Source organism: Prionailurus bengalensis, chromosome B2 (assembly GCF_016509475.1).
Source record: "Prionailurus bengalensis isolate Pbe53 chromosome B2, Fcat_Pben_1.1_paternal_pri, whole genome shotgun sequence".
In the NCBI taxonomy this organism is placed as follows: Eukaryota; Metazoa; Chordata; class Mammalia; order Carnivora; family Felidae; genus Prionailurus; species Prionailurus bengalensis.
The window spans coordinates 96,805,069-96,822,544 of record NC_057349.1 but is presented as its reverse complement, the minus strand read 5'-3'; the positions used below and the strand labels follow the sequence as shown (position 1 = coordinate 96,822,544).

Sequence of the window (17,476 nt, the reverse complement as noted above, 5' to 3'; positions counted from 1 at the left end):
TCCTATTACCCACGGAATCCCCAAAATACACTTAGTGGGGTAGTATCCAGTTCTCATAATGCTAATTAGCTAATCAAGAAAGTAAAACAATAAGAAAGCTTAAATTTGTATGACAAAAAGCAGATGCAAATCTTTGATTTATGTCATAAATTCTACTATCTCTGTGGGAAAAAAATAATCATTTCAAAGTCAAAGCAGTTGTTTTTCTACAATCAAACGTAGTTAAATACTTTTAAATTCATTTGAACATATTTATGAAGGAGTTCTCCTACATGCCTCCAAAGCCCTCTCATAAATCAGTGTAATGTTTCCAAGGCACATTTCGAAGTAAAAAATTCCTATCTACTAACTATATTTTCTTCTATTAGAAGATGAATTAAGCAGAAAATACATTAATGTCTGAATTTATAATAGGAGTGGTTAACCCTTAGCCATAGCAAACTAATGAGGAATATTTTACCATGGAAGGATTAATCAGGGCTCTCCAACGCTATGTAATTTGACATTCTGAGGACTTAATCATGAATGGATTTTATTCCCCTATTTACTTTTCATCATGGGGATACCTTACAAAGACACTACATGTTAGAATAATATAATTCTGGAGCTTAATCTTATTACTTAAAAAAATGTCATTTAAATAATATTCCATAGGTTTTAAAAATAGTCCTTACAGGGGTGCCTGAGTGGCTCAGTCGGTTAAGCGTCCGACTTCAGCTCAGGTCATGATCTCATGGTTTGTGAGTTTGAGCCCCACATCGGGCTCTCTGCTGACAGCTCGGAGCCTGGAGCCTGCTTCGGATTCTGTGTCTTCCTCTCTCTGCCCTCCCTCCCTTGGTCACACTCTGTCTCTCTCTCCCTCTCTCTCAAAAATAAATAAACATTAAAAAAAATAGTCCTTACAGAAGAAGCACTCTACAATTATATCATCTGAGTTAAATGCAGCTCAAACATTAAGGAAAATATTAATATATAAGCAGTAAGCCTTAGAGCCTGGATCTGGCTAACCCTCTGGTAGCAATGAAACAACAGCACAAATTCTGGGAGGTTGTGATTACTGGACATTGGCTTCCATCCCCAGCCATTGATTATCTCTTTCTTTGTTAAAGACTACAGGAGTTTCATTTAACCAGAGTGTTCAGTAAATTGCAGCAGAGTTCAAGCATCTTTTATGGATTCATTAAACCATTGATCTGCCTTCTTGTGCTTGTAGTAGTGCCCAGCGCTGGCCCATGGCCTGCATTTACGGAGAATGCAATAGATTGACGTTTGTAACCTCCGAAGGCAGTCTGTCAGTAGACATTAGATTCTGCCGTGTGCATGGCCACCCTAAGAGTGGATTGTAACGTAGGGAATTTCCAATTCTCTGCCTGAACTGCTGGGGCAGAAATTAACCGGCCATCTACAACAAGCTTTTCTTTATTCCATTCTAATCTGTGATAGAATGAACAAAGAGCTCAAGGAACAGATAATTACACATGGCTTGCCCAGTTCACACTCTTGCTTATGCGTACAGAAGCTATCCAGAGGTACCAAGACGGGAGAGAAATGAAAATAACAACAGCCTGCATCTCCTGCATATGGCCGTCTTGAGTGTACTGGGTTTTGTGACCAGACTTTGCAAAAGCGTATGAGAAAAATCCTGAATTCAAGGTACTACCTTAACATTTTTTTTTTAACGTTTATTCATTTTTGAGAGACAGAGAGAGACAGAGCATGAGCGGCAAAGGGGCAGGGAGAGGGAGACACAGAATCCGAAGCAGGCTCCAGGCTCTGAGCTGTCAGCACAGAGCCCGACGCAGGGCTCAAACTCACGAACTGCAAGATCATGACCTGAGCCAAAGTCAGACGCTCGACTGACCGAGCCACCCAGGCGCCCCACGGTTTTTTGTCTTTTTTTTTTAAGTAGGTTTTTCACCTAGTGTGGAGTCCAACGTGGGGCCCAAACTCATGACTCTGATCAAGACTGAGATCAAGAGTTGTACACAACCGACTGAGCCACCCAGGTGCCCCAATGGATAGTTAACATTTTTAACAAAGCATCTGAATTAACAGCATAACTACAATCCTAGGAAATGCATAATCATTCTTTCTTGGTTTCTCTGGATAGTGCACTAACAACTCTTAGAAACTTCTCCCTCCTGTGGTCTTTATTAATAAGGTCTCATGACACCTGCCTTTTAAAATCTGGCACAAAGAGTGCTAGATGTAGCTTACAATGGGAGAAGCATATCAAAATGACCCATTAGATAATTCTTTAAATGCCTGTTCTCTGATAAACCTGAACACAGCTAGCAGCAAGGTGAGAAAGTTGGCAATACAAGTGACTGGATCGATAAGGAGAAAGCATGTCCCAAATAACTAGAACTCTTCCCGATCATTTGTTTCCTGAACTGCCCACTGTCCAACCAGACAGCCGGACTATGAACTCAAAGCACACGCATTCATCACTCTGCAGCCGCAGTCACCAGAACACAATGTAGCTGATGCAATCTGACACTGTGGTTAATGTTAAAAGAGAGCGTGCCTTTGAGATGGATTGGATAATTACTGGTGGTTCAGATGAGAAAAACTTGATTTAAGTGTATAGCTTTAGCTATCACTAGAAGGTTGGCGAGACACTGTGTCTGAAAATCAACATTCAAGCATATGTCAATAGCCCTATGTATTGATCCCTGGGTGATCAGATTCAGATCTATAACGCCCCCCCCATTCTTCCTTCTGTTCATTGAAACCAAATGTTGAACAAAGATTGGGGCTTGAAGCTATTTGGAGTTTTAATCATCTCTTCATATTTAGTCTACAATATCTAATGTTATTCAGAAGTTGACATCCATTCTGGATAATAGATCAGAACTATTCATACTCTGTTTTCCCCACAACCTCCAAAATGTAGCCCATTAAAAACTAGAACAGAGTGCTATTCCTTTCAGTAGAAATTCACTTGCCCCATTCTGTTTGTGTTCCAAGTATCTCTTAAACCAGCATTTCTCAAGAGGTGTTCAAAGTGTTCTGATAAACATGAAGATCACACGCCTCTCCCCCAAGGCTTCTGATGGCTTCCTAGGGCACTGTGTCCCACCCAGCCTGCAGAAGCTCTGCCCTGGACCCATTTCTGGCTTTCTTCTAAGAGCCCAGGCTTCACTGTACTTTGACCTACGTCTAACTTGGCTGGCCAGAATTCTCCTGCTGGAACCCCAAAGGGCCAACACCTTCCCCCTCCTCTGTTATGCCCTTTTCACAGGTTCTCACTTATAGCAGCTCATCAATATTCCATTCCAAATTTCAAAATACCAGAGAACAAGAAAACAGTTGGGTTTGTTGTTCTTTGCCTAGAGCTTTCTGAGGTACACCCCTGTTTGCCATGACCAAAAGGGGAACTCAGCCACTGGCCTGCAGACCAAAGTCCTACTCTACATGCAGTAGGCGGCCACTCTACATGCAGGCAGTGGACAACAGGATTGTGGCACAGTTCCAGCAGACACGGCAGAACCAAAGCAATCATTCCAAAGGTTCACTGGCTCCCCTAAAAACAAGGTGAATCTGTAAGAAAAAACCCTGGTCCTCCTTTGGCACATTTACTTGTCGATCAAGAATATTCGCAAGCACCTGACAAAAGCACGTCTGTGGCCTGAGCTTCAGGCAGTCAGAGAACATTAATTACAAATAATTTCTTAATGTCCTTCCCCAAACCCTCATGAATGATAGCCATTTTGCAAATTAAATCCTGCCGGTGCTTAAAGGGAACAAAGGAGACAGGTTAATCAGTAGATGATCAGGGCAACTGTTCCACATTTCTTCTGCACTAGTAGGTTCGATAATTAAGTCTGAAACAGAATCTTTTCCAAGATATCTTTATGTTTAATAAAAATACCAATACAGCAGTCTCCCTTATCTATGGTTCACTTTCCATAGTTTCAGTTATTCATAGCACACTGTGGTCTGGAAGCAGATGATCTTCCTGATTTATCGTCAGAAGACCAGTAGGACCCTAATGCTACATGACAATGCCTACGTCTCACAGCATCACCAGAAGAAAGGTCAGTACAGTAGAGATATTTTGAGAGTGAATCCACATTCACAAAAGTTTTATTACAGTATGTTGTTATAACTGTTCTATTTCATTACTAGTTATTATTGTTAATCTCTTACTGTGTCTAATTTATAAATTAAACTTTACCACAGGTATATATGTATAGGTAAAACCATAGTATATATAGGGTTTGGTACTATCCATGGTTTCAATCATCCACTGGGGGTCTGGGAAGGTATTCCTCCTGGGGGTAGGGGGACTATTGTAGTCTAAATAAAATGTAACTTCAAATAATATGATGGTACATGCTAATTAGTGATGGGTTTTCCAAAAGAGATCTCTTCTAAGAGGAGATTGCTGTGAATTCGGGGAAATCATTTGAAAGTGAAGTAAATGCTTTATTATGCAATATTCCCCTCATTAAATGTTTATTATTATCATGATTGTTAGCAATTTAATGACATCATTTGCAAAATGTTTCTGTCTATATAATCTTTTTACTTTTAATGCATCCTTATTATCTCTTATCCACACAGCTTTCTTCCCACCGAGGTCTGTTGGGGAATAGCAACGTTATGATATTGAAGAAGTATTTCCATCTATTCTTGTTTCAAATTATGGAAAAACTAGAACAAGGAGGCAAAACTTTGGTGTTTTTAGCAAATTGTGCCTGTTACTAAAGTATCAATGTCAGGAATCCATAAAGAACACTATAAATTTCGGATCTTAACAAAGAAAGAAAATAATCATTTACACTGCCTGCATTGGCCATTTGTCTTGAGTTTTTATCTCCTGCTTGATTTATCTCCTAATGGACATTAGTTTAGACAGTAAGATATTTCCCAAGCAGAAGGAAAAAGACCAAACACGGGCTATTTGAAAATTGCTATATTTGTGGTCTTGTTTGTTATTCTCGTTTTTAAAGCGATCATGATTATAAGGCATTACTCCCTTAGGAAAGAATATTTTTAAATGTCCGTTATTGTGCAAAGTAAAACTGGTATTTGCTAGACAAAACCCTTCAGCATCCCTTGCAAAACTACTAAGACACCTCTGCAACTTTCCAACTACTGGGAGAATCACTAGGCTAGAAATGTTCGCAAGTCCTTCTGTACTCATGGCCTCAAAAAGGGGCTGGGAAAAGAGCAAGCTCTTAGTTCCCTGAAAAGTCTCTAGTGCATCAAGTAATGAGATTGACATACCATTGTTCAGCCAATGCCCATAGACTACAAAGGTATTTTTCTTATCCACTGTTTCAAAACCTTTTGAGCCAGCAATTGAGACTGTTGGGGATAAGGATTCTACAAAATATAATTATGGATTAACACTATCACTTCTTAGAGCCAACACCCTGGAATGTATAAGCTAGTAGTTAGGCTCCTTAAACGAACACAGCTGTGACTCACAATCCCCTCTTAAACAGAAACATTTCGAAGAAAGCCTATGTAAGTGTGGCAATCCAAACAACTCTTCAAATAAAATTTTAAGTTCGGTTTGAAAATATAAACTACGTGCCATAAAGGGTTAACTTGGCTTCAGTCTACCCCACCTTCCTTTCTAGGGCCAGAGTTTTGTGAGAGACAGATGTGACATTCTTAACCTACTCCATCAAAAAGACGTAGAGACCCAAAGAGAAAGGAAGGGTGGAGGAGCAAATGAAATTTAAAGAGCCAATTTTCAGTGGGCCTTCATTTTGAGAGTTGGGCTATTTTTGTGCTTGTTTTTAGCAGCGAATCAATTCCTGCCTCCATACCCAAGCATTTGTGAAGAGGAGAGCAGGGGAGCCACAGGCACAGCTGTCCAATTTACATTCACAAATGCAGGTGCTGCTCAGACACAAAACAGAGGTCAGCTGAATACTGCTCCTAATTAGCTACCTTTTCTACTAGGATTTTTCTTTGTAAAGTTATGCATGCAATTTGGGTTCAACTTAGAGGCCATTTTTAGATCCCAGCATGCTATCCACCAAGAAGCGGGATGTCATTATAAAGCATAATTTACAGCATAGTTAACTTTACATGTTTTTTTAAACCTACATTATATCTAAGGCAAATTTCTCTTCTACACACATATTATTCACACTGCTTTCCATCCACTTCTGAATATTTAAAATTTAGTGTAGAATTCAGCCAGAAAATCTTCTATGTCAGAATGGGAAGAATTTTGCCATTTTTCTAAGATTAAGAAAGTCCACAATTTTAATAATGAGGACTAAAGACTCTGTTAAATGACACAAGAAAAGAAGTAGCTATTTGCTATTTTCTTCAGTGAGGAACACCCTGGGGCTTATTACAGCAGTTCTTAGAAATGGCAGGATGGAGACTGGTATCGAATACAATCCATTAGGAAACCCAAGCCCTAAATGAAATGACCACAAAATCCTATCAGTTAACAGAAATGCAGCAGCTGTACATGTTTATTGTAATACAATAGGATATTGTTGCAGAGATAACACTCTTAAAATTAAAAAAAAAAAAAAGGAATCCAGCAAGCAATGTGACCAGTCTATTCCCCTATTTGAAAAATGAGAAGGTATAGGGTGGCAGAGCTTTGGAATATATAAATAAGCACGAAGATCACAGAGAAGACAGGTATTGTATATACACTAATGGGCTGCTGGGATCAGCTGTCAAAGTCACTGGCTAAACTTCAAGCCACTGTGACTCCCAGCTTTTGCAGAATGTTCAAAGACCTACCCCAATAACTCCCTGCAGGAAGTGAAAGGTAATGGTCCCCCTCCCCCTGCTGATTTCACCTGCTGTAAGTATTCCAAATACTAATTCTTATCTCGGCTCCCAGTTATCCATATTTTTAAAACAGTATGCTATGGAAGTTTAAATTCAGTTTGACCTTAAACTTTATAACGATGTAATATTACATGTTATTTTTTAATAATATAAAATTTTATATATGGTATTATATGTACAAATTTGGTATTCTGGGCTATTTTAAAGGCTTACTAAAGCAAAACAGCTTTGCAAAATATAACATGTATCGCCAGAATTGTAACAAATTCATCTTGCTTGATTTTGCTCGCTACAGGCGGTCCATCAAGATCCAGACCCATAATCCTTCAGAATCATAGAAAGACAAAAAATCCTGTTCTCTAGCCATCTTCTGGGATGGAGTGCAAAGTATTTTGTTGTGGTAAGTAGGGCTTTGAAGATGAAAGCACTGGGTCCACTCCTGTGATTGTTATCCCAGTGCTCAGCGCTCAGAACAGGAGCCCCAGGGTCTCAGAGATCATTTTAATCCTCCTATATTAAAACAAAACGTGTCTCATGCAAGGCTCTAGCCACCCTCCTCTGGAGTCTCACTGGCCCCTCCCAAGGGAAAATGAACTCGACTGTTGACTGTCCCAAAAGAATGCCAAACAATTTCCTTACTTGCCTCCCTGTTCCAGTGAAGATTATGAGCCTAATTCTTAGAGACTGCTACTAAAATTCCACCCCGCTGAATCCTGCAGCCTAATTCTTTCAGCATTATGTTTTTTGGCAGAATGATGTGACCCAAATTTGCAGGAGATAATTTGCTGCAACGGTGCTTCTTGCAATGCAGTGAACCCAAGATTAGCATTTCAGGATTGCAAATATCAGACTTAAAAAAAATAATAATTGTTTGCTTCAAGAAAAGACAGATCGTGATCTTGTATTATGGAAATGGAAATGCTTAGAAAAAAGTGGACAATTTTATGAATTAAGGTAGCTTTACAGATCAATGAAAAATAATCAAGAACTAGCAATTGACTTCAGTAATTGGTGGCAAAATGCTACAGCGGTTCTTTAAAGATTAAGAAACGAGCTGTGTGCGTATGTGTGTGTGAGATTGTAAAAACATGCATTCCACTTCTCATCAATGGTGGCTAATACTATTCTTTAAGGATATTTTCAGATCTAAGATGTCTTAAAACAAAACAAAAACCAGTAACTATGGCTGTTCCTGTGTTCACCCACCACGCTGCTCAGAAATGCTTGGCTATGTGAGCAATGCTGGTTCAGGTATTCATTATTTCACTTTTCTCAGTATCAATCAACTTGAATATAAGGTGTCAAGAGAGACTTGATGTTTTTCTTGATTAGAATTTGCAAATCAGGTTTTAGAAAGAGCCAGGGCAATATTACCATTGGGTACAAATATTAAACTGTGTGGACTAAAGCTTTCTGGCCACACTTCTGTGGCTAGTTTCTCAGCCTTTATAAGGAATCACTACCACTTATCTTTCATGGACTCTAGTCTATAGATTCTACTGCTGGAGAGACACTGTCACTTAGGATGGCAGCTGTGATCACCGTGTCCCTCCTCATCAGATTCTCAGTCACCCTCTCAGAATTCAAACATCAAAGCAGAGGAACTGAAGAACAGGTTACACGTTGGAAGGGGGTTGATTCCTTATTCCAAAAGGTTAAGTATGGCAGAAAAGGAGAACAGACAAAACAGAAAAAATAAAAGAAAAATGTGCACAGTGTTTTCAGCTAGAAGCTAAGAGGCACATGCGCACGTGGGCTGGCGAGGCCTGCAGAGCCGCCTCTCTCTACGTGCTCTTACCTTATTTCTCTTGAAGTAGGCTCGTCGGCAGGCCGCAAAGCACTTCTCGCTGCAGAAGCTTTTCACCTCACTTCCCATACTCAGGGAATAGCGCTTGATTCCCACTTTCTGGCACCAGGCACACATTATTTGTACATTTGACACATCATCTTCTATAATAAAAGTATAAGAAAAATGTTCATATCAGAAGCAAACATCCCTTCAAACTTAGACACACCCTCAACCTGACAGAGCTACTTGAAGTCTAATTTTAACTTCTACGCCTCACCACGCTCTGACCCTCAAAGGTAGGATAGCCAGCTCTTGATAGGAGGACTCAGGGCTTGCTTTTTTTTTGGGGGGGGGGGAGGGTTGGCTCCTAAGTTTCCAAAAGACACCATTTAATCATTTACTTAACATCCAGAGCACAGAGCATGAATGCACAGCAAGGAGGGTTCCTAGGACGTCTTAGCCTGCTAAAAATGCATGTTCTACCTGGTTAAAGTAGGCTCAGTACTAATGAAGCTTGTAAAATGACCCGTTTCTTCAAAGGTACTGCTGAAAGCCTACAGGATCCACATTAGGTGGGACAGCCAGTGCTAACCTACAGATGTGAGGCCCCAGTGTGAACCTTGAGAGTCAGGAACCAGGCTCAATCTTGGCATGTTCCTTATTACTGTTACATGATATAGGGTGTTATTTACCCTTGCAATATAATGATTCCCAAGTGATGTGGCTAGTCAAAAAAGGAAGGAGGTGAGTGGCCAGATTCTGCTGATGAAAAGACACTAGCCTGGCTCACTCAGAAGTCTCCTACGACAAAACCTTCCTGCATGGGTGTCCTCAGGGAGGCACAGGCCTGATTTAAATTCTTTCCACGTGATGTAGCTCGTGTCCTGGGAAGAAGGGATGGTAATGGAGGTGTCAGCCATGAGACCTGAGGTCACACAGCCACAAAGATGATTCTCAGCTAGACTGGTGGTCCTTGCAGCTCCTGTGGGCCCTGCCACCTGTGTCATAGAGATGCTCAGAATGATGGTAAGTGGTATGCAAATATTTTCAACAATTAAAATACTGTGTATCTTTTCCTTTGTGAGAGAAGAAAACAAATTTAACTAGCAAGACAAGCCCATGCTATCACCAATATGACTGCTCAAAACAAAGACAGGCTTTTTAAAAAGCGAGTCAGTTAATAAAATGCATTGAGTAAATCATAATGCAGGTGATAAGAGTTACAACAAAAACGTGATGGTGATATTCAAATGACTGAAGTCTGAGAAATACTGGCCTGTTTGGGGGGAATAAAAGGAGACTTTAATTAGAAGTCTAAGAAATATTTTTGGGGCGCCTGGGTGGCTCAGTGGGTTGAGCGTCCGACTTTGACTCAGGTCACGATCTCATGGTTCATGCGTTCGAGCTCTGTGTCAGACTCTGTGCTGACAGCTCAGAGCCTGGAGCCTGCTTCGGAGTCTGTGTCTCCCTCTCTCTGTCCCTCCCCTGCTCACGCTCTGTCTCTCTCCCAAAAATAAATATTAAAAATAATAATAAGAAAAAAAAGAAGTCTAAGAAATATTTTCTTGCTGCCTCCTAGGGGGCTTTTGCTATATCTTGAGTTTTCTGGTCCTCCCCATTGACAATATGTGTACATAGGACTGACTGCCACTATTAGCCACATTTTTTCTTCCTTTACGGATTTTTTTTTTTTTTTACTATCCCAGACTCATGCTCCCGACATGAATGGTAATCACAAAATCCCCAACAAGCTCTGGTATAGGGTTGTCTGATTTCTGAATAAAATCCCCCAAAGACTAATTGCTAAGCAAGGCCTGGTCCATGAGTTGTTGACATATTCATGGTTCATAGAGTCTGTCATGCAATCATTCCATTTCCAGGGAAAAGATTTGGTTTGAGGCAGTGTGGTCATCAGCCTGCAAAATTAGAAGCAAACTAATTTGTAGTGCAGTGATACGGCTCTTTTCCCCCTGAGTATCATCACTCAGAACTATGCGCAGCATTTTATTTACCTTAATGGAATAAATATTGTCATTTTAATGGCCACTTTTTTTCCCACAAATTACAGAACGTGATCTATTGTTAGTTATCAGATAAGACAGTGTAAAAATGACCTTTGATATGAGCCAAACATTTTTGATAACATAACTTTCTTTAAATGGAGACGTAACATGAATTCAAATGTCATACAATTACTGCATTTAACAATTTGTTCTATTCAAGAAAGCTTTGTTTATATTTTATATGGTTTCTAATACGGTATCTGTTTACATATAGACATTTTACATGAAATGTCTATAGACATGAAATGTCATAGACACAAATTTATCTGAATTTAGACTGAATAATTTATCTCAGAGTATGGAGGAGATTTTTTAAATTAGATTAGAAATAGTACATTTTAAAAATAATTATCTGTCATTACTAAACTAATTTGAACTGCGAGTTTCTATTCTTCTTGATTAGCTGCTTTAAAATCTTAAAGTCCTAAAAAAGAAGATGATATAGCAGAACTCTCCCAAGTGATCCATTGGCAGTAAGTTTGATTCTGGTGAAATCTGTAAGGAAAAAAGCATTTTATGGGGGAAATTATTTGGCCTCAGAGTTCAAAAAGGAGACCCCACTTCCCAAGGACCTGTTTTAGAACAACCATCAGCTTCCCCTTGAGGTTCCTTCCTTTAAACAGTCTGGTTTGGGAAACAAAACCTAAAATTTTTCCTCCTAGATCTTTAATGGATATGAATAAAATAAAATAGCCCACTATAATGAACTAAAACTGAGATGAAAAACGGTAGAGAACAAAGCGGTAACAAGGTGGGCAAAGGGCCTCCACGAGCTGGGGTGCAACAAGGTGGCTGGGGAAAGGGCAGCTCACAGTCTCTCTGGGGCTTCCTTCCACCCCCTCCATCCCAGCCAGGCAGCCCCACTCGTCAATTTTCTAAGAGGAGGCACGGACACTTTCTTACACTAGACCTAACACATAAACAAAATGTAGAATGTTAAGGGAGGTGATTTTTATAAATCATTTATACTACAAAGTAACAATATGGGAAGATGAGACAAAAAGAAATTGTGCACTTTTGTTTTCTATGTGGCAGTTGGAAAACTCTTAGAATGGTGGCTAGCATCTGTCTTGTTAAATAATTCAGTATTCCCATCCGCTTCTCATAAAATTCCATTTCATAGAGGCAAACACTTTGGAAAAATTCCATTGGATTTCTCCTTTTCTGTCATCAAACTGCTACCAATACAAGTGCTCCAAAGATGAGACAACATTTTCAGAGATCTCAGGTACTCTGGTCTTATAAAAGCCATCTTTATTAACATCATATTTAAGAAACTAAGAACTGTAATTATCTAAGTTAATTTTTCAGCTAAAACATAGCTCAAAAGTCTGCCCCTAGACATGAGATGGTGCCCCATCCTAAATTTGTATGACTGCACCTCTAGAAAATAGGGCTTTTCTTAAGTGCTTAAAACCAAAGGGATATGTTCATTTCAACAACCACATTTTAAAAATCTGAAACCTGGTAATTATGTGCAAGCTTTACACTGGCAAAATAGAAGGCCCTAGCATTTTAGCTTTTCTAATTTGATCTGCTACCAAAAAACATTTTTTTTAATATTTCTTCAAACTAGGGAGAACCTGACTTCCTATTTTATATTTAGGCTAACGTCTGTGCCATTAGAGACTTGAGATTACCTCAAAGAAGACTGGCATAACAGATCTTTCCTTATAGCCATTAGCCTGTGTACTTTTCATAATGAACAATGCAACAACAAATGCAAAATATTTATAGCATTAAGTCACATTCCCGAGGCGAACAGTTTGTATAACATGATAAAATTTTCATATGATAATATCATATAAATATGCATCAGTCAAAATATGCATGCTTCTATTAATCATGAAAAGTTTGTACCACCTCTTTAGGATTTAATTAAGCAAAATGTTTAGGGCATTTTATTTCCAATCTAATGTTCAAAGAGCTATAGAACATTATTCCATTTTACATTCCAGAAGGAGAAGTTCAGATTAATTACTCTAACATGAAATCAAAATTGTATTTATTTATCATAGTGCAGAGAAGTATGCGATCAAGCATTTCTGGAATGCCTTGCTGAAGTTGTTTGAGAAACTGCCTTATCTGGTGACTTTCAAAAATAAGGATGGCCATTGGTCAGTGGCATTCTAGGGGCACTTGAATTGGCTCTGAACATGCATACCTGCTTACCTGACCAGAACACAAAGAAAGTCAGGAAGGCCTTATACTGGACCCCAAGTGATTAACCTGTAGCTTTACCACCCCTTGTAACTTTCACGGGAGTCTAAGATTGAAGGAAAAATCAAGTGTTTCCTGGTGATGTTTCTCTCCTCTAACAGTTCCTGGAATGCACACATCCAGATAATCATTTCAATATTTGAGTTATATTTGGGACAGGTTGTAAGGCAGTCTGATGTGACTCCTGAGTATTCTCTACAACGTGAAAGGAAAGTATGGCACAGTTGGCCCTCTGTCAATCTGTTTGTCAGAGTAGCTATACAAAGAACACATATAGAGGTGCCTGGGTGGCTCAGCCAGTTAAGCGTCTGACTCTTGGTTTTGGCTCAGGTCATGATCTCATGGGTTCGTGTATTCGAGCCCTATGTCGGGTTCTGTGCTGACAGCTCAGAGCCTGCTTCAGATTCTGTCTCCTTCTCTCTCTGCCCCTCCCCCACTCATGCTGTCTCTGTCTCTCTCAAAAATAAACTTAAATTAAAAAAAAAAAAAGAACACAGATAAAGACATGGCCTGCAAGGCAGGCAGGCAAGAAACTAGGGTTCAAGTTTGCTTTCTTTGCAGCCCTTCTTGGAACAATTCAACTGCAAAAACTTTGAGGCAGTCCAGTTTAAAAGCTTCTACAGAGTCCTATAGAAGCTTCCGTACAATTCTTTGGATTGTAGAAGTGAACATACAAGGAGACCCAGAAAAATCTAGGAATCATGGCTAGCCATTATTCAGCATTTAATGGTAGCAGGCACAGTACAAAGTTCTTCAAATTCGTCATTTAAACTTAGTCACAACCACTGCTCCCTCAGCAAATACGAACATGATCCCCACTGTACAGATGAGGAAAATGAGGTTTAGAAGGTAAGTAATTTGTTCCAAGTCACAGAGCCAATATACACCGAAGCCTAGATTGAAGACCAGACTGAGTCCAGAGCCCAAGCTCTTGACTACTACGTTTTCGAGACCACAGCCTAAGTGTTGAGATTACATGCCATCCACACAGACTTCCCTCTGCAAAAAGGGCTAAGCGCTGTCACAGATTCTGCTACATACACAGCACCCTGCTTCATGACACATTCATACACAAAGACAATGAAATCAAAAAGGTCAAAATACCTTTGAGCAGACAGCTGAAGTGTTACTCAATCAATATTTGTTGATTGATTTAAAAAAATAAAGGCTCACAAGGCAAGCCTTTATTTCTTTATGACTATGAGACTTGGATTTGCTGCAAACATTGTCTCTGCACTTTCACCAGCAAGTACCACTTAAACAAGGAGACGGGGCCAATACTGGATCTGAGGAAGCAGTCATTCCACCCACAGGCAAACAATACTCCTAGCTCTCTCTTTAGAAAGGAGGGAAATCACAGCAAGACATGGAAAAGATTGACTTTCCATGTGGGTGAAACAGGAACCACTTACATCTGTAATTGCAAAGATGCCAAGAAGAATATCCTAGCTTCAAAAATTATGACACAACTGCTCACTAAAATTAAATTCTACCATTAGAGGGTAATATATTTGGCTATATATTTTATATATCCCATTAAAACACAAATTCCCTAGGGGCGCCTGGGTGGCGCAGTTGGTTGGGCGTCCGACTTCAGCCAGGTCACGATCTCGCAGTCCGTGAGTTCGAGCCCCGCGTCGGGCTCTGGGCTGATGGCTCAGAGCCTGGAGCCTGTTTCCGATTCTGTGTCTCCCTCTCTCTCTGCCCCTCCCCCGTTCATGCTCTGTCTCTCTCTGTCCCAAAAATAAATAAAACGTTGAAAAAAAAAAACTTTAAAAAAAATAAAATAAAATAAAATAAAATAAAATAAAAACAACACAAATTCCCTAAAAGCAATAAAATTCAGTATATATTTGTCAATAATGACTTATGCATTAAAATGAATGATTCTTTAAAAAAAATGAGTGATTCTTTCTGAAGAACAAGTTTTCACAGAGAGTGGAGAGAAGGGCTAAGGACAAGATTCCAGTGAGAGAGGTGGAGGGCAGAAATAGGAGAGGCTATGGTATAAGAAGCCTCTGGTCATTCCCTACTTTGCTAAAGTCTAGCCCTGGGCATATAGGTAGAGTAAGCTGAGGGCAGCAAAAGCAAAGAGTGGACAAAAAAAAAAAAAAACATACTGTCTAATCACAGTGTAGCAACCATCTTCAGAGTGCTCTTTAGGTGTGAACTAAAACAGGAGAAGTTGAAGGAGGTGGGAGGAAGAGCACACAGCCAGGGATCTCTGGAAAAGAAAAGCAAGAGCCAGATCCACTTATCACAGTCTTGAGGGGGTGACTTTTGTTTCGAGCGAATGAGTGACAGATTGCACTGCTTTGCAAACCTAAGTCACTATTATTGGAAACACAGTATGGTAGAGTGCCAGGAGTAGAGATAGGACATTGGTGAAAATATTAATACGGCCCCTTCCAGCTGTGTGATGTGGGCCAGTCACTCAAGGCCTAGTCATGCCCACCCTAACTATGAGGTGTGGTGAGGACAAAACTATAGAAAGTAGGCACATCCTACATGGAAACGAGCCTTCCTTAGAATTACTGACAATCAGAGGCATACGGAAAGGGAGGTGTCTGCTATATGCACCTTGGAGAGGTCCAGATGACCAGGCTCCAGCTTCTTTAATCACATCCCCTCCCACGGATGACATCTGCAGAACCACTACCTTTGAATAAAAAGCACAACCGAGTTAATTGGTTAAATTTCACTAACTCAGACTATTTAAGAAGAAAGCCATTATATTTAATAAAAGCTTCACTTACAGTTATTCTCTTTAAAAATTACTTAACTTGAATTAATAGTGACAAGGTGTTGCCAAATATATCACTGTACTGCCAGATATTCTGTAATTAATAGATGGGAATTCTTTGTAATTATTACATCAGCTATCTACACATGGGTGGATCTTCCTAAGTGCCTAAGAAGTTTGCGCTTTTAAAAAGTATCATAGTAACAACTGAAAATCCCTGCCACCTTGGTAACTGAACTATCAAAAGTTGCAAAATAATAGAGACTGAGTTAGTAAAATTTTATTGCACTTATTTCTCATTAAAAGGATAGACGCAATAAAATGATAGAGTTTCCATACAACTATGATTCTTCATGGATCCTAAAATTATCCCTGTTTTTTTATGTTTATTTATTTCTGAGACAGACACACAGCATGAGTGGGGGAGGGGCAGAGAGACAGGGAAACACACACTCCGAAGCAGGTTCCAGGCTCTGAGCTGTCAGCACAGAGCCCAACGCGGGGCTCAAACTCACAAACCGTGAGATCATGACCTGAGCTGAAGTCGGACGCTCAACTGACTGAGCCACCCAGGCGCCCCTAAAATTATTCCTATTTTTTTCTTTTGGAGATAAAATCATTTGAAGTAATTTCAAGAGGGGCATCTGGGTGGCTCAGTCGGTTAATTGTCTGACTTTGGCTCAGGTCATGATCTCACGGTTCGTGGGTTCGAGCGCCGCATCGGGCTCCGTGCTGACAGTTCAGAGCCTGGAGCCTGCTTCGGATTCTGTGTCTCCCTCTCTCTCTGCCCCTCCCCCAGATGAGCTTTGTTTCTCTCTCTCTCTCTCTCTCTCTCTCTCTCTCTCTCTCTCAAAAATAAACTTTTAAAAAAATTGAAGTGATTTCAAGAATTTATTTATTTATTTATTTATTGGATGAAGTGATTTCAAGAATTTAAATAGTCCATGTCCCTCTAAATAGAGAAGGACTTAACCCCAAAATAAAATCGAAATTTCTATACAAAAACTAAAATTTGGTTCCAGTAAGTAAAAGGAATGAACATGTATTACACAAAATGACAGAAAAATTACAGAATTTAAATTAATTTTTAATTTTCTAATGGAACTTTTCTAGCCAAGTTTTAATTTTTACATGTACATATGATACATATATATGCACACATATATGTGTGTGTGTATTTCTAAAAGATGTGACTCCAGAATGAATTAAACATCTGCATCGAAGCCCCTGCACTAGGTAACCGGTCAAGAATGCTCAGTTGAGTAAGACATGGCCCTGCTTCCAAGAACAGAAAGAAAACTGTGTGATGGGGAGGAGAACTGAAGTTGCCCCATTAACCAAGATTGTAAGAAGAGAAAGTACATTAGGGGCTCTTGGGTGGTTCAGTCAATTAGGCATCAGACTCTGGTTTCAGCTCAGGTCATGGTCTCACAGTTCGTGAGTTCAAGCCCCATGATGGGCTCCACACTGACGGTGCGGGTCCTACTCTTTCTCCCTCCCTCTCTGCCCTTCCCCTGCTCTCTCCCAAAATAAATACATAAACTTAAAAAAAAAAAAAACCAGATAAGATTGGTGCCAGTGGGGCCTGAACAAGGAATCCCTTAAAGGATGTTTGACAAGGGTAAGGAATGGGGGCTCATCCTTATTCCACAGCTAATAAGGAGCCCCTGAATGTTTCTTAGTAGAATATGACAGCATCAGAGACGTGCTGAACAATGTTATTCCAGCAGGGCAGATCAGAATTCAGAAAAACTGGAATCTCATTTCATATCTAGGAGCCTCAGTAAGCAACCAGAGAGCAGACTCCTTGTCTCTTGCCTGTGCGTGTTCAGCGCCTAGCACATAGCAGTGCTTAAACTATAAATAAATGGATGGATGGAT

General features: G+C 39.8%; 1 protein-coding gene across 2 annotated transcripts in view; it reads right to left on the bottom strand.

Moving 5' to 3' along the window:
- The window catches only part of LOC122489828 (sine oculis binding protein homolog), a 144,938-nt gene that overhangs the window by 93,537 nt on the left and 33,925 nt on the right, over positions 1-17,476 (bottom strand). For both annotated transcript variants that reach the window (XM_043592050.1, XM_043592049.1), the window contains exon 4: positions 8,579-8,730. In XM_043592050.1, the coding sequence (XP_043447985.1) occupies positions 8,579-8,730 (152 nt within the window). The remainder of the gene's footprint in view (positions 1-8,578; positions 8,731-17,476) is intronic.